The sequence below is a fragment of the Phocoena sinus genome, chromosome 19 (assembly GCF_008692025.1).
Source record: "Phocoena sinus isolate mPhoSin1 chromosome 19, mPhoSin1.pri, whole genome shotgun sequence".
Taxonomy (NCBI): Eukaryota; Metazoa; Chordata; class Mammalia; order Artiodactyla; family Phocoenidae; genus Phocoena; species Phocoena sinus.
In genome coordinates, this window is record NC_045781.1 from 30,915,013 (window position 1) to 30,932,860 (window position 17,848).

A 17,848-nucleotide genomic window follows, 5' to 3' on the forward strand; every position below is an offset into this window, starting at 1 on the left:
CTTTTCTGGGATTGTCTTGTGTTTTATAGATGCTGGTTGCTTAACTCTCTCTGATATCAATATTGGCCTGGCCTGGACAAAAGCAGGCTTGCTAAATGAAACTGTGAAAGCAGTGTGAGCATAGGGAAGATACAGCTGCCTCTTACTGTGCTGGCCTGACTTAAATTTTAAAATGAAACTATAAAGTCTCTTTGCATCTGTCTATATGTTTATGTGTGTAAATATACTTGTTGTAGATGTGTGTGTATTTTCTACCTCTAGATGGCATTTCCAAAATTAATTTGTAGAAAGAGCTCTCTCTATTTAATTGGTTTAAGAAAAATTAAGTGCTTATATAAGTCAAACTCTCAGAAATATAATAGAAACTAGCCCAAATGTTTCTCAAGTTCATATGATCTAAAATAATCTTTAGTAAATAAAAGCTAGTTTAAGTTTATTGGGGTTGTTAGTAAACATAACTTGTGCCACATTGAGAAATTTACTATGAAAATTTATGTTCCTAAAAATATATTAAATGTATATTAAAATTTTTAAATAAGTTGAATGAGTTTTAATATCAAAAGTAAGCTGGTACAAAATTAAAATTTGGTTTTCTCACTGTTAAAAGGACAGTCTTATTGGACTGTTGGTCTGTTCTTCATAAGAGATTGTGAAAGGTTTTTCTTTACCTTTTAAAATAATCTGCCTAGAAAACAAAGATCTTGAGACTTGTTAAAATAATCTACCTCTGTTTCTGTGTTGTCTTTGATTACTTAGGTAAAACTAGTCCTCTCAGTAGTAAAAGAGCTAAGTTTTACTCAGAGTATATCACATTCTATATTTGCCTGTGAAGTCTTTAATTGTCACCTTGGTTAAGTAGATAACTAAGTATTGTTTCACAGTGACCTGTGATCCTATTTGACTGAGTGTTTTTAAACCTTTTGTTATTTTTGACAAACTTCCCCAAAATCAAATTCTAAATGAAATCTTTTGACCTCAAACTAACTTTGGGATTTTTTGAAGGGTTCCTGGAACACCTTAAAAAATTTATTCTTTCTCCTTTAAAAAAAGAAAGATGTTAAACTAATTAGTTTTATTTAATATATTGAGTTACATGGGAAGCATTGTCAGAAAAGAAGTAATACTAAACTTTTTTTTTTTTTTGTGGTACGCGGGCCTCTCACTTTTTTTTTTTTTTTTTTTTTGTGGTACGCAGGCCTCTCACTGTTGTGGCCTCTCCCATTGCGGAGCACAGTCTCTGGACACGCAGGCTCAGCGGCCATGGCCATGGGCCCAGCCGCTCCGCGGCATGTGGGATCTTCCCAGACCGGGGCACGAACCCGTGTCCCCTGCATCGGCAGGCGGACTCCCAACCACTGCGCCACCAGGGAAGCCCCTAAACTTTTTAATGTTGCATTTATGTTGGTATGTATTATAAGTGTTCCAGAAATTGCATGAAATTCCTAAAATCTGAGATGTCCTAGTATGTTATCACTTGTAATTCCAGTTATTATCTTAAAATGTGTGTGTCAGAAATAACCAAATTTCCTTATAAATTGCATTGTAATGAACTCTAATCAGATCTTTAACCATGGCTATTTTAAGTCTTTTGTTATTTACATATAGTTATTGTTTTACTATGATGCTTTTGCAAAAGCGTTCCTACAAAAGTGTTTCATCTTCAGAGAAATTCATAGAAAGGATTCTACAGGTACTCTAGAATACAGATTCCTGATAACTTTCAGATCATACCACAAAACTGGGTAAGAATTTTCAGAACTCTAAGGAAAAACTAGATTCATAGAATTGCTAACAAAAGATCGAGATCAACAATAATTAATTACATAGGACTAAATGAACTGATAAAGATCATTATAATTTTTGGTGATGACTTTTTGTTTGAAACGTTGCTGGTTCTCTTATGTTTAGTTTTTCCAGATTTAAGGAAACCTGTTTTCTTTCTCTTGAAGCTATTGACAAGTTAAATCAGATATACCTTTGTGAACAAAGACGAAACCTTTACTTTTTCTCCCTACCCAATCCCTTCAAATTTCAGAAACTCTTGAGTATTCTTTTCATGCCAATATAGTTTGCTGTTTCAGTAAGTTCAATAAGAGTCTGTTCTCCTTGTAACAGAACACAATAACATTGGATAGAATATCAAAGTTTTTTTATTAATTAATTTACTTATTTATTTTGACTGCACCAGGTCTTAGTTGAGGCATGCAGGCTTCTTAGTTGCAGCATGTGGACTCTTAGTTGAGGCATGCATGCAGAATCTAGTTCCCCAATCAGGGATCGAACCTGGGCCCTCTGCCTTGAGAGCGTGGAGTTTTACCCACTGGACCACCAGGGAAGTCACATATTACCAAAGTTTTGACTAGAATATCATATTTAAAAGAGACGTAGGGACTTCCCTGGTGGCACAGTGGTTAAGAATCCACCTTCCAATGCAGGGGATGCAGGTTCGATCCCTGGTCAGGGAACTAGATCCCACATGCATGCCACAACTAAGAGTTTGCATGCCACACTAAGGAGCCTGCTGGCCACAACTAAGGAGCACACATGCTGCAACTAAGGAGCCCTCAAGCTGCAACTAAGGAGCACATGTGCTGCAACTGAGCCAGCGAGCTGCAACTAAGGAGCCTGCGGGCTGCAACTAAGGAGCCCACCTGCCACAACTAAGAGCCGGTGCAACCAAAATAAATAATAAAATAAAAAAAAAAGATTCCCAGCTCCCTTTAAAAAAAAAAGAGAGAGGTATAAAGGCGCAAATTGACCAGACAACTTTAAGGAACTGCTTGAAAAAATCAGCCTGGTACCTTGCTTACAGGATTCCCAGCAACCTTACCAGGTGAGTAAGGCAGGTAACTTTCTGGCAGACCCAGGAACCTCAAGAAGAGAGGAATTTACCCAAACTATAGGTATTGCAGGTAAAAACTGATGGTGAGTTCTTGGACTTGGAGGCTTTTTAAGAGTTCAGTCTGAGATTCCTTATGAAAAGTGCCAATGAAGCAGTCTCAAAAAGAACGTATATGGTCAACTGTTCTTGCTGCACTTATGTAAATAATCAAGCTAAATTTAATACAAACAAATTAAGTTTTACTGTGATTATCCTTGGAAAATAAGAAATGTGGATGGTTGTAGAGAGAAAAATTATTTTTGCATAATCCTGATAATTGCCTTTGGGGTTTTGCTATATACCTGTTAATTGGACTGGATCTTGAATTCTTCTAGTTTCCTCAAATATCTGGCTACAAATCTCCAAACTAATGTTTCTAATTACCTCCCACCCTTCTGATTTAGAATCACTAAGAACAAAGACTGCCTTTAGATCTCCTTGGAAGGATCCAGGTCTTCCTCCTACTACCCAGACGGCAGCCAAACTTCAGGAACTTGAACCTTAGATATATAACTCACAGCTGAAAAAGGCTCCACCTGTCATCTGGTCCTGTACAAATGCTGGAGGACACCACATCAAATTGACTGGAGAGAAGCAGCTGACATCAAGGTAGACTTCTTCCACCAAAGATGTCGGATTGGGACTTCATACTTTAACTAAATATGAAACCTTTTTTTTCTTCTTTCTTTCCTTTACTCTGGCATTGGCCTAGAAAGATGATGCCATTATCCATATCTCCAAGACCATTGCTAAAGGGGGTAAGTTTTCAGACTGCTGGATTTGTCGTTTAAAAAACTCTTATCTGTCCATGATGCCAGGGTCACCCTGGTCCATTTCCTTATCTCTGGTTAACAGCCCCAAACTTGGGAAACCTTGTGTCCAGGCTCTATGCAAAGAAAAGTACATGAAGAAAGGGTAACCAGAATAAAACTGCCTGTGTGGTCTACAGACCCTTTTACTGGCCTCCATGGCTGTCACCTTTCCAATCCTGAGCCAAAAACTTAAATGGGAATTACCAGGAGGCATTCAATTTTCAAGATTCGCTTCCTTTGAAGGAAGGCCCTACTTCCCTGGTTAGGAGTAAATGTAAATGAGGCTGTGATCAGGAACCTCTTCTTAACTCTTGAAAGTATTATGGAATCTGCCACTAAAGCAATAGCTCAGAAAAATTCTGAGACTCTGGCCAAAGTTGTTTTTGATAATAGGATAGCCCTTGATTATCTTTTAGCTGAGCAAGGAGGTAACTGTGCTTTGGCCAACACCACTTGCTGCACTTGGATTAATATTTCTGGGGAAGTAACTTAGTTACATAAGAACAGTTATATAAGATCACTGAGCAAGCCACTTGGCTTAAAAAAGTGACTTCTTCAATAAATCTTTCTTGGACTTATTTGATTTTGATTGGTTTGGGTCTTAGGGACCATGGCTCTAGAGTGCACTCCAAACATTGAGAATTATCTTGCTAATTACAATCATAATCATTTCTGTGGTGCATTGTATTCTTTCAAAGGTTTTAAACACGCGTTCCCAGCTGCTAACGACCACATAAATGATCTCACTAAGATAAAGACACAGACCTACTAGAGAATGGACTTGAGGATATGGGGAGGGGGAAGGGTAAACTGTGACAAAGTGAGAGAGTGGCATGGACATATATACACTACCAAACGTAAAATAGATAGCTAGTGGGAAGCAGCTACATAGCGCAGGGAGATCAGCTCCGTGGTTTGTGACCACCTAGAGGGGTGGGATAGGGAGGGTGGGAGGGAGGGAGACGCAAGAGGGAAGAGATATGGGAACATATGTATATGTATAACTGATTCACTGTTATAAAGCAGAAACTAACACACCATTGTAAATCAATTATACTCCAATAAAGATGTTGAAAAAAAGAAAAGAAGGAAAGAGAATAACCACTTAAGTATTATGAACCTGAAGCCATGACCTGTGACCGTCACGGGGATTAGACAAAAACATGATGAGCTATGGACACCACACAAAGGATCCACAAAAGTGACCGGTAGCTGAGCGTGGTGCTGATGCCTTAGATTTTGATCGCATCTCTCAGTTAAGCCAAGAATTTGATCAAAAGAGGGGAAATGTTAAAAAAAAAAAAAAAAGAAACAACAGACCCCAAATGCAGTCACTTGTGCTAAGCGCTCGTCACCAAATGAAGATTTAGTACCTAACTTAATTGTAGTTTCAACCTTCCCCAGGAATGTAATCTTAACCAGTCAGTCTGGAATTTCCTGATCAGCACCAGTGAGGTAGTATGCCTAATAGACGCTCTTACCCCTCAAAGAAGGTAACCCTGCCTGAAATCATCATTTTTGTTTGTTTATGACTTCCTTGTCCTACTTCCTCTCTGCCTTTAAAACCTTTTCTGCTTGCTAGATGGGATGCCGCTTGGTTCGTGAATCATTTGAAAAGCCATTTAGATCTTCAAATTTACGAAGTAGAACTTTGTTTTTTAACATGGGATATTATACATGATGGGATTTTAAAAATATTTATTTTTTTGAAATACAATACACATATCATAACATTCACCTTTTTAAAGTGTACAGTTTAGTGATATTAGTATATTCACAAAGTTGTTTAACCATCACCAGTATCCAATCTCAGAAAATTTTCATCACACCTAAAAGAAACTTTATACCCATTAGGAGTCATTCCTTATTCCCCTCGTCCCCAGCCCATAGAAACCTCTAATCTACGTTCTGTCTCTATGGATTTGCTTATTGTGAACATCTCATAAATAGAATCATACGATATCTGGCCTTTTGTGTCTGGCTTTTTCCATTAGCATACTGTTTTTAAGGTTCCTCCACATTGTAGCAAGTATCCGTACTTCATTTCTTTTTATGTCTGAATAATATTCCATTGTGTGGTTAGATCATATCTCTTTGTCCATTCATCAGTTGATGGACATTTTGGTTTTTTCCACTTTCGACTTTTTTGAAGAATGCTGCTATTTGAGTACAAGTTTTTGTGTGGACATATTTTCAATTAGCTTGGGTGTATACCTAGGAGTGAAATTGCTATGAAATACGGTAATTCTAAGTTTAATTTTTTCTAAGTTTAATTTTTGACGAACTGCCAAACTGTGTCCCGAAGCAGCCATAACTATTTTATAACCTGTTTTATTTTCCTTCACAATGGATCATGACTGTATTCCCTTGTCCATATGTAGAGGTATGCATCTCTAGTTTGAGTGAATGTGTAGTATTGTCTTAGCCAGCTAAGTATCAATATCACAGTGTATTTGGAGAATTCTCTTTTATTGGACACTTAATGATTCAATGAAACAGGCTTTAAGCATCCTCCTTGCATCCCCATCAGGTAAATGACAGTCTTCCAGGTATACCCAGAGCACTTTGTATCCCTTTATTTTGGTGCTTTCACATTGCATAGCAAGCCACCCCTTCTCCCATCTATCTTATCTATTACATGGTGAGCTCCTCTGGGCACTAGAACATGTCTTAAATTTATCTTTGTATCCATACTACCTAGCACAGAGGCAGGCATTTGATAAATGTTTGAAGAATGAATAAATAAAGGGAATAATGAATAAATGGAAGGATGGATGGTTAGTGCGAGGGATTATGAAGAGATGGAGTTCCTTTACTATAAGAACATTCTGTCCAAAGATCCCTGTGTGGAGAGGTAATGAATTCCCTGACCCTGGAGGTGTGCAACAGGAGGCTGAGTTAATTGGCAGGAATATTGAAAAGTTAATCCAGGCATCAAAAGGGAAATGGGATGAAATTTAAGATGCTTCCAAAGTGGAAAGCATAGAACTCTATGAAATGGAAGCTCAGGGAAGCTAAGAGATTTGCCTTAAGTTCTCCAGCTGGGCAGCTGTGGAGCTAGGAGTTGCTCTGAAAGTTTTCAAGTTGTTCTGAGGACCCCAGGCCAAAGCCTCCCCTTGTCTAAAGGCCTCTGTCTGCTTGTGTCTGCCTTGGGTAGCCCACAGCACACTAAGGTTAGAGTCCAAGAAGGGAAAAACACTTATGAAACAAGTTGTTGAATGAGTAGGTGGCTATCTGTAATCAGAGAGTTTAATCCAGACTCTTTTGATAAAAGACGGTAAACTCTGGGAGGGCAGGGCTTGGAGGCGCCAACAGCCGCCCATCGAATCTTTGGGAAGGGGAAGAGCTTTTCTGTTGTCTCTTCATCAGGCTATTGGGTGGTGGGGGCAGAGCTGGGGGTGGGAGCTGGACGGGGGCGGGAACTGGGGGGTGGACTCATAAGGCCCTCTGTGGGCACAGAGACCTGCAGGCCCAGAAGTTGCTGTCCTTCCACGATGTGGCTTCTTCTTCTGGTCCTGACCTCCCTCGCCACTTCCACGTCTTGGGGTGAGCCTTCTGAAATGCAAATAGCGGGGGCATCTTTGGAAATCTTCCTGGGGGACAAGGTAGAGGAGATGCGTACAGGGCAAAGGAGTGACAGGCCAGGTTCTGCAGTAGCACGTGCTGTCAGGACTCTGAGTCTCTGCCCAGCCAGCCCCAGTGACAGGAGACAGAGAGGAAGGTAACCGAGCTATGCCACGTGCAGGAGGGCAGCCAGCTAACCTCGCCCCTGGCAGTTGGCAAGCCCCGTGTATCAAGGCAACCCCTTGATTATTAGTCCAGATATTGCCAAAAGTGGGTTAGCAGAATATTGATATCCACTCTGGAGTCAGAGTGTGTGGGTTCGCATCCAGCTCAGCACTTAGTAGCTGTGTGTTCTTCGGCGAGGGATGTCCCTTTTCTGTGCCTCAGTTTTGCATTTCTAAAATGGGGGTGACAACTGTATCTACCTCACTGGGCTGTTGTAAGGTTGAAATGGGTTGTTGTTTCTAAAGAGTGCCTGGAATGGAGAAAGAAAAATAAAGTAATTCATAAATAAAGGGGTTGTTTTAAGATATAGTGTATTAATAGACAGTCTGAGGTGTGGTAAGGCCATGGATCAGGAGCCAACTGCCACTGAAAAGATAGTTTGTTACTCACAGCTCCCCAGAGGAGGGGGCGTGACACCACCATGGTGGGCCAAGGTGAGGCACCCGGTGCATCAGGAGGCAGAGGAAGGAAGGAGGAATTGGGCGCAAGAAGCTTTATCTTGGTTGCTGGGGGGAAGGTCGAGGTGGAGCTGAATAAGCAGGTTTGGGATTGACAGCCGATTGCAGTGGGCTCTGGGGCTTAGGGAGTTCCCACAGTTGTCAGGTACTTGGCCTGGAGTGATTAGGGCAGGATGATAGTGGCCAGATGTGGAGGGCCTGATAGAGAAGGTAGTTGGGGTACAGGCTCTGGCACGCTTGAAGGGGAAGTTCATTCCTATCATTAGGGATTGGCGAACTCTGGGAGGGGCAGTCCCTCCAGAATCAGCAAGGCCCCAGATGTCAAGGCATCAGAATACAGAACATAAAAGACCTGATTAATACAAGGGTGCAGCAAGGGACCTCAGAATGCATCTGTGCCATTTTATAGATGGGGAAACTGAGACTCAGAGAGGGAAATGTACATGCCCAAGGTCAACCGGAAAATCATGCTCTGAATTCTATCTCTAACTCCTGAGTCCAGAGCCAGTGCTCTGGCTGTCAGTGCACTGACAGCCCAGGCTCCACTGGGTTTTCTCTTCTTCCTGGGCCTATGACACTGTGAGAGGCCTGGAACTGAGGGTAAGAGCAGAGTAAGAACCAAATTAGGGGCAGATTATTCCCTTACTGCTGTTTACCCGCTGGCAGGGCCACGCCACTTCCACCTTTAGAAAGTCCATACTGGCTGCCTCCATTTCCTCAGTTACCTCATCTGTAAAATGGACATATTAATGTCTACCTAGCAAGGATTTTGTGAAGATTAGTTTAAAGGAACTGGAATGCCCATGTAGCACATAGTAAGTGCTCAGTATACAAACATTACGTATAACACAAGTGGTAGCTGCTGCTGTTACCAGTATTGCCTATACCTCTCAGCCAATCGCCCACTTTTTCACCCTTGCCACCCTTGTCCACTTCATCTCTCTTGAAGGTTATCATCAGATTTATCCGTAAGACCAAACCTGGGTTATTCTTTTCTGTTCTGGCCACATACTTTGAGAGAGAGGTTGACCTTGTGTCTATATCTAAAGGGAACAATTGGGAGGATGAGAGGCTGGAAATTGTTTCCTGTTAGGATGCTTAAACAAACTGAAGCTGTTGAGGACGGACAAGAGAAGACTTGAGGGATGGGTATGAACATGGGTCACTAAGGCTGCCTGTCACATGAAGGTGCAGGATGTCCCAGAGCAGGTAGGACCAGGACTGATGTGGCAGCTTCAGGGAGACGCATTTCAGCTCAGTGAGAAAGAACTGTCTGCTCCACGAGAAGGGGACAGATGGAATCTGAGCCCGTCTCGCTCCCTCTGCATGACCGTGCTCAGAGCCAGCAGAAGGGGCCTCTTCAAGCTGATTGTGTCACTCTCTTTTACTCCAGGACGGTTCACTGCTGCTCATTTACCCACTAAATAAAGCCCGAATCACTGGCCTGGCGTTTGAGACCCTCCCAGACATGAACCTGTCTCATCCAGGATTATGTTCCTCCCCCATTACTCTTCCTGACCCAAATGGGCCAATCGCTCTTCCTCAAGCAGGTCTTGCACTTTGCTGTCGCAGAGCCTCACCTCTGCACAATCTCATCTCTGTTTATACCTTTAAGCACCCTCTTCCACCTCCCCTTGTCACTCCTTCCACTACTGCAAGTCCCAGCTCCAAGGTCACTGCCTCCATGAAGCCACCAGTCAGAAGGCCTCGCTCCCTCTTCTGTCTCCTATGGCACCTTACTTGGTACCTCTCTCAGGACACAGACCACTTTCTTCCCAGCAGTAGGGTCAGGTATGTATGTGGCTCATCCTCCACATAAGGCCAGATCTCTGAGAAGAGCAGCCTGCTCTTGTTCATCCTCTCATCCAGCGTGCAGCTCGGCACCAGCATCCAGTGATTGTTTCTAGATGCTCCTAAGTGTGGAAACTGAATGCCTTCTTCATTCCCAGTGGCTCTTCTTTTTGCATTTATGTCTTATTTGATGCTGTTATACCTCCAATTCCAATTCGCTCCTTCAGATAGCGCTGTGAGTTAGGAAGGACAGTTAGCTTCACTCTCTCTTACATACGAAGAAACTGAGGCTTAGAGAGTTGAGGGGACATTCAAGATCACGTGGCAAAAGTAACAAAATTCACCCAGAATCCAGTTCACACCTTCACCACTGACATGTTCTCATTTCCTCTCAGTGTCCAGCAGGGCAACCACCCTCACCGCCTGTTGTGGACACCGCGCAGGGCAGAGTCCTGGGGAAATACGTCAGCTTAGAAGGTTTTGCACAGCCTGTGGCCGTTTTCCTGGGAGTCCCTTTTGCCAGGCCCCCTCTTGGATCCTTGAGGTTTGCTCCACCGCAGCCTGCAGAACCAAGGATCTTCGTGAAGAATACCACCTCTTACCCTCCCATGTAAGTCAAGGTGTGACTCTGGCATCTTCCAGTGGGGATGTTAGCCTCAAAGGGACGCAGGAAGGAGCCAACGCGATCCTCTGAGTGGCTCATACTTTGTTCTGGAATCCTAAGATATTGTAGATCCTTATAAACATTTCAGAACTCTCACAGCATTCTAGAGCCATTTATTCAACAAATATTTATGGAGCACCTCCTGTGTGCCAGGCGTGTTCTAGTTTCCTGGGATCCATTAGTGAACAGAACAAAGATCCCACCCTCATGCAGCTTGCATTCTAGCAGGGAGAGACACACTGAACAATATGCAAAGCAATAGGTTATGTAATATGTTAGAGTAGGATAAATGCTTTGGAATAAAATAAAGAGTTGAGCAGGTGAGGGAGATCAGAAGTAATGATTCTATTTATTCTCCTGTCTTGAACTTTGTTGTAGTTGGGGAGTGAGGTGGGCCAGATGTGTAGGTGGGGAGTCTTTGGGGTGTTGACCAATCAAGTTCCCAACTCCCAGGTGTGACTGTTACCTAGTAAGGAGCAGAGCACTGGTTAGTGTATCCTGGTCACTCTGGCCATGTTGGGCAAAGATGTTGAAGTCATCCCCCAGGACACCTGGGATATCTACACGCATGGATTCAGACCTTTTTCATCTCAGCAAGGCATTTCTGGGAATTTCCAGGGGCCTGCCTCTTCCTGCTTTTTTCTTTTCCTTTCTTTTCTTGTCCTTTCCTTTCCTCTTCTCTCCTCTCCTCTCCTCTCCTTTTCTTTCTTTTCTCTCCTCTACTCTTGCCATCCTCCTTTCCTCCCTCCAACTCTCCCTTCTTTCTTTTCTTTATAATATTCACTGTTTTTATTTCCTGATTGCAAGTGTAATACATACTTATTACAGAAAAGTGAGGAAGTAAAGGTAAGAAAATGAAAATTATATATACTTCTACCACCTAGAGAGAACTGCCATTCATATTTTAGATTCTGTTTTTGTAGTCTCTTACCTATTGCATATTTTATCCCTTAAAATGTAACCACATAAGATTCTGCACACAATTCCAATATTTATTTTCTTTTTTCCACACCAACACGCAATTCTCTGACACCAGCTGGGTGTCCTACAATTCAACTCAATTCTGACACTAACCACCTGGAGACAGCATCATATTATATGGGTTAAAGACTCAGTCCCACAATACTGCCCTCCGTTTCAGATGATATCTCAAGTCCAAGTTGTTACCTCTGCTTCTGATCAAATGGCTGTAAGTCACAGGTTCCCATGACCCCCTCCTTGGGTTCCATTAATTTGCTAAAGCAACTCATAAAACTCAGGATGCTAGTTTACTCACTAGATTACTGGTTTATTATGAAGAATATTAAAGGATATGAATCACCAGCCAGATGAAGAGATACATAACATGAGGCACAAAGGAGCTCCTGTCCTGCGGAGTTTTGGTCCCAGCACGTTGGCACTTGGAAGAGTTCTGGTTCACCAACCTGGAGGCTCTCTTAACTCTAGCCTTTTGGGCTTCAGTACATGGGCAGGATTGATGAAATCATTGACCACTGGTGATTGATTCAACCTCCAGCCCCTTTCCCTTCCCCAGAGGTCAAGGGGGTGGATCTGAACGTTCCAAACCTGGAATCACATGTGGTTCTCTTGATAATCAGCTCCCATCCTTAGGTAAGGTCCAGAATCACCTCATTAACACAACAAAAGACACATTTATCACTCTCATCACTTAGGAAATTCCAAGGGTTTTAAGAGCTCTTTGCCAGAAATGGGAAGAAGACCAAAAATATATTTCTTATTATATCACAGGATACAGATACTTTGAATGCCTGCTTTGCTCATTTATAAATGTATCATGAACATCATTATATGTCATTAAATATCACAGCCTGACATTATATTACACTGGGTACTGGATAATAATTTATTTACCCAATCTCTTATTTGGGATCGTTAAGTTGTTCTTGATGTTTCTGATAATATAATTAGCACCGTGATGAACATCACGTAGCCAAACCTTTATGCACATTCACAGTATTTTGGGATAAGTTCCAAGAAATGACATTTCTGAGGAAAAGAGTATAACCATTTGTTAAATTTCCTTCCAGAAATGTTCTAACTACACTCCTTCCATTAATATATGAAAACTTTCATTCACCAGACCCTTGCCAATGCTTGGGATTATTAAAACATTGTTTTGACTATTGGATAGACAAAATAATTATCATCATAATTATATAATTTTAAAATTTATTCTGCAATTATCTGAATACTAGGGATGTTGAACTCTCTTTCCCTTTTTTAATTTTTGAATTTCTTCTTTTATGAATAATATGCCCTTTGCCTTGGTGATCTGGGGAAAGTTCCCCCATGATGGAAATCAAGAGGCTGCCTTTGCAGCTCTGACTCTGCCACTTGACAGCTGTTTCATCCAAACACCTCAGTGCCTCAGTTACCTCATTGACATACTGGGAGCAGTCATGCCTGCTTTCTGGAAGTCTGAAAATGTTGCTTATAATGTCTTCAGAAACATAAACACTACATAGTATGGCTCTTCCTGGCTGTGTGACCTTGGGCAGGTTCTGTAACCTCTCTGTGGCTCAGTTTTCTCAAATGTAAAATGGGGATAATAGTAGAACCTATATCATGGAGCTGATCTGAAGATTAAATATTACCAATTATCTCTGTTGGATCTTTAAGATCCATTATTTGGGCAACAAATAGCACTTGACCAGATGGGTTGATGATAGAATCTTAGCATGTCAGTGCTGCAAGACCCTTACAGAAATCACTCCCCTCACTTAGACATGGCAGACTGGGGCCCAGAGCCGAGAAGGAATTCACCCAAGGTCACCCAGCACATAAGTGGCTGAGGCAGGACTAGAATAAAGTTCTCCTAATGTTGCACCACAAATATTTTGTCCTTGACCTGTTGCATGCCTTAAATGTCTAAAAATAGAGTGACTTCTCATGGTTTTTGGAAGTATCCCATGGACTGGAACACCTGGTTTACCTGGTAGAGGAACGTGGTCACCCCACACTCACTATGCAGAGCCCAGCAGAGAGGCAGCCGCGACCAGGACATGCAGAAAATGATCCATTCCCAGGCATGTAAGCAGCATCCTCTTCTTGACACAAGGCATCCTGAAGGCTCCTGGAAGGGGAAGGTGCCAGGCCTTCTCACTATTCACTCTCCCGGGAGACCTTGGTGAGCCCCAGGTCCCTCCATCGTGATCCCCCAGGTAGCCTCCTACGCATTCCAGTGTCTGGAATCTGGTAAGAACAACTCTATTTACAGGCTTAATTCTCCCGGTCCAAGACCTGGCCTGACCACAGGAGACATCTCCTTGGTCAGCTCTTATCGAACTTCAAGAATTCATTTCTCTCCTTGCCTCTCCCAGGTTCTCCCAAGACCCAGTGGCAGGGCAAGTGATCTCAGAGCTCTTTACCAACAGAAAGGAGAACATTAATCTCAGGTTTTCCGAAGACTGTCTTTACCTAAATATTTACACTCCTGCTGACTTGAGGAAGAGAAGCGGGCTGCCGGTAAGCAGTGGGAACAAATGGTCAAGGCTGGTGTAGACTGGAGGGGGATGAAGGCAGTGTTGGGTTGGGGCGTCTTGGACCAAGGCTGTTCCAGGGACCCCAGGGCTTTCTTTACCACCACAGCCAAACCTGACATCAGGAAACACAGGTTTTCCACACCTCAGTTTCCCATAGTGACAGACATAGGGCCTCTGGGGGAGTTTGCTGTACATCTGTAATGAACATTTTAATTTTTCTAAGGTCTCTCATGCTAATAGATGGACAAGAAGGATTACTCTTAATTGTTAGATTAGGAATCTGATACCCAGGGTGGCTAAGACATAATTTCCAATAAAGTCAGAGCTGGAAGGAATCTTGGAAATAAGCCAACAACCCAACCGTTCTGTTACAGATAGAGAAACTGAAGCCCAGTGAGGGGAAGGCGAGGTCACAGAGTAGGGTTGCAGGACTAGAGCACGGGTCTCCTGATCTCAAGTCACGCTCTTTGACACACACACACACTAGCAAGTGGAGCCTGTGTGTGGCCTTTCCTCAGCACACAGAGACCTTCTCTGACAAACTTTCAGTGTCTCAGTGTCACAGGTGGAGGGTGTAGAGCCTGGAGCAACAGAGAAGCACTTTCCTTTGCCTTTGCCAACTATCAAGATTTTATTGTAGATAATTTTACTTCCTAATTGTCTTTCGCACAAGCTGATGACCCAGGGAGTCAGCATTTCCAGAATAAATGGAAGCCCAGAGATGGGGCAGCCTTCCAGACTCAGACTGGAGGGTGAGGCTGGTCTGCTGGGAAAGGAGGGGTCAGTGGGGTAGAGACAGGCGGGGTGTGAGCACCCAGCCATCTCCCAGGAACACCTCTGGCACGGTGCCCAGATGTGGAGGAGGGCATCTGTGAACTTGTGACTAGAAGGTGGCCCTGCATATGCTGGGCTCAAAGAGGTGGGGACAATTGTTAATTCATTCATTCATGCATTCATTCATTCCCCTAGTACATACTCAGCGCCCCCATATGCATAGCTAGAATTGGGGGTTAAGAGAAAGGAGGAACATAAAACCATGACCACACAGCCCCTGCCTTTGAGGATCTTAGCATCTGGGTTGCACAGAGCTGGACTAGCTTCTTCAGCAAATCACTGCTGGCCAGCCCTTGGCTCAGCCTGGACTCAGTCCCTCTGCCCGGAGGTAGGCAGGGATCAGAGATGTAGGAGGAGCAGGGGCTCCAGGAACCTGAAGCTGGAGAACCTCTACTATGGACACAGGCTCTGGAACTGCAGGGTCTGGGTGTAAATCCTGGTTCTGCCTTTTATTAGCTGAGAGACCTGGCTCTGTTTCCTCAAATCAGGGATAATCACACACAAGTGTTCAATGATGAATATCAAGATTTATGTCAGTGTCTGACACAGCACACGAGGCAAGTCTTGCTGATGCATTAGTTAGAGTTGAAGGGAAGAAATTCCTCCTGCCCCAACAGCCAGCCTACTGCACTGTGGCCATTGGCTGCCATGTGCTGGGCAGCTCAACATGTGGACTCTGGAGCCAGACTGCCTGGGTTCAAGTCCTGCCTCCACCACCTGTTAGCTGCGTGACCTCAGGGTGGTTAAGTGCCTCAGTTTTCCTGTCTGTGAAATGGGACAATAGTAGTCCCTATCTTGTGGATGGTTTTTTTTTTTTTTTTGGATGGTTTATTTTTAAATGCTTAGAGCAGTACTTCACACATAGTTCATGTATGAGTTCTTTGATTTTTTTATTAACAAAATCATTATACTATTATTTTAGCCATTCTCACTTTCTTGCTATGTGAACTCTTTAAATTCAGGGCCATGCATTATGAATTGTCATGTCCACTCTCATCCTTAATTCTTACCACAGTCCCTGGTAGGTTTTCAAATCATATTCATCAGATGATTGAAGACTTCTTAGAGGAGGTGGCTTTTAGGCTGGGCTTTGGAGGATGGGTGAGATTTGGGGAGCAGAGGAGGCAGTGGAAAGGCCTATTAAGAAGAGGTACCACCCAGGGCGTGTGCTTCTTGACATGGTCATCATTCACGTGAGAAGTTTATTTCACCACACAAAAGGTAACTAAGGTGAAGCTGAAATAAGCTTCTAACCAAGGGCTGTTGCGTGCGGAGTGTGCTGAGCTGCGTGAGGGGTCCGGGAGTGAGGACTGTGGGAGTGTTGGGGAGAAGATGGCGCTCTTAGCCTTGGCTGTTCCCATGATGATGTTCTCAGCATGAAGAGCACTGGCAGGAGGTGGCACTGAGGCAGGGGAGACAGGCAGGGGCAGCCAGGGTGCACTGAGTGGGGTGGTGGCCTGGGCCACAGCTGGGAGAACGGGTAGATGACCAAACCAGGCAGCCTCTTGAGGTCTTTCCCAGCTCTGCTTCCTACGCCCTGTATGGTTGCTTCCTCCCGATCCAGGTGATGGTGTGGATCCCCGGAGGAGGTCTGATGTTGGGCGGGGCATCAACCTATGATGGGCTGGCCCTCTCTGCCCATGAAAACGTGGTGGTGGTGACCGTTCAGTACCGCCTGGGCATCTGGGGATTCTTCAGGTAAGACACTGGACTCTCCTCACGGCACATTGACCCTCAGTGTGGGAGTGCTAGGACCCCACTCTGGTCACGCAAGCCCTCAAAGGGATCTTTGCTAGGTTCCCTACTAAGACACCAAGTCCCCTCATAGTTGGGCTCTACCTACCTTCTCCTTCCCCAGCCACCCTGGTTTACTTACTTGCATGTAAAGTGCCTAATCTGCCTGACAAACTCCTATTGTTCCTGCAAAACCCAACCCAAATGTTACCTCGTCTGAAATGCTCATCTCTTTTTCACCTGTGCTGCCCAGCATGTTGCATACCTATAAGGTGACAGTTAACATGCAGTGCAGCAGTTAGAGGCGTATACATCTTACCTCATGGGGAAGGAAAGAAGGAGCAGACTCACGTGGGAGCTCCATAAAGTCTTGTAGGTGGAGGAACGGGTGGCTGGAACTTGGAGGCTGTAACGAGCACCTGACTCCAGTGGACACGTCTACGGAGAGGAGCGTAGGGCCCACTCACCCCATTTCCTTCGTGGAGTTTGGCACATGCGTGAGCGAAGGCTCGAGTCTCCTCCATGGAGTGTCCGTGGGGACAGGAACCGGACTTCCTGCAGGCACAGTTACTGAGCCTTTTCTGAATGCACCAGCCCCAGGACCTCTTACCTGAGATGGCTGGTGGGTGGGCTGGGGGAGGGGTGGTCATCTCACTGGAAAGACCTATGGGCTGGAAGAGGGCTGTCCCAGGCGAGTCGCGTCCCGGGATGTGTCACCTTCACTGAGACTCCTCATGTCCTTCGCCCGCAGCCAACGGCTGCTCCCAGTTACAGTATAACTGTGTATACTCCCCCCTCCCTCTCCCCCAGGCTCTCCTCTACCACATCAGTCAGGGTTTCACCCCGACCAGACACCACACTGCTCTGGTCCAGGTCACCAGCGGCCCAGCCTTGGCAGCAACCGCACGTCACCCCTCAAACCTTTTTGAAAAATTTCCTTCTCTTGGCTCCTGGCCACCTCCTCCCTCATGGCAGCTCCTTCTCGGCCCCTCCCGGCCCCTCCCCTCCCCATCTCAGCCTCTGTGTGTATCTTCTTCTCTGTCCCACTGGTGCCCTGAGTGACCTCAGGGGGCACTTCCAGGCTCCCTATTTTTAGCCCATTTCTCCCTTGAAACCCGCAGGTACATCATTAACTACCTCCTGCCATCCCCACGGGACACCTGAGGGCACCTCTCCCTTCCACGGACACACTTAACCCTTGACTCCCGATGCCCCTGCCCCAAACCCTCCTCCTTTCTCCACAGGGCCTCCTGCTCAGCTGCAGGCAGCTCCACCCTTCCAGTTACTCAGGATAAAAGCCTGGGGGCACTTGGATTCTTTTCGTTTTCTCACACCCCACATCCAGTCACCAGCAAATCCTCTTGGCTCCACTTTTACAATAT

The 17,848-nt window shown here is 44.4% G+C and overlaps 1 protein-coding gene across 2 annotated transcripts in view; it reads left to right on the forward strand.

Moving 5' to 3' along the window:
- The first annotated feature begins 7,187 nt into the window (after positions 1-7,187).
- LOC116744140 (liver carboxylesterase-like) overlaps positions 7,188-17,848 on the forward strand; it is a 38,898-nt gene continuing 28,237 nt past the window's right edge. Inside the window, exons 1-4 of one of the 2 annotated variants that reach the window (XM_032613500.1) lie at positions 7,188-7,239; positions 10,134-10,341; positions 13,737-13,881; positions 16,297-16,430. In XM_032613500.1, the coding sequence (XP_032469391.1) occupies positions 7,188-7,239; positions 10,134-10,341; positions 13,737-13,881; positions 16,297-16,430 (539 nt within the window). The remainder of the gene's footprint in view (positions 7,240-10,133; positions 10,342-13,736; positions 13,882-16,296; positions 16,431-17,848) is intronic. The other variant, XM_032613501.1, reaches the window with a different exon arrangement.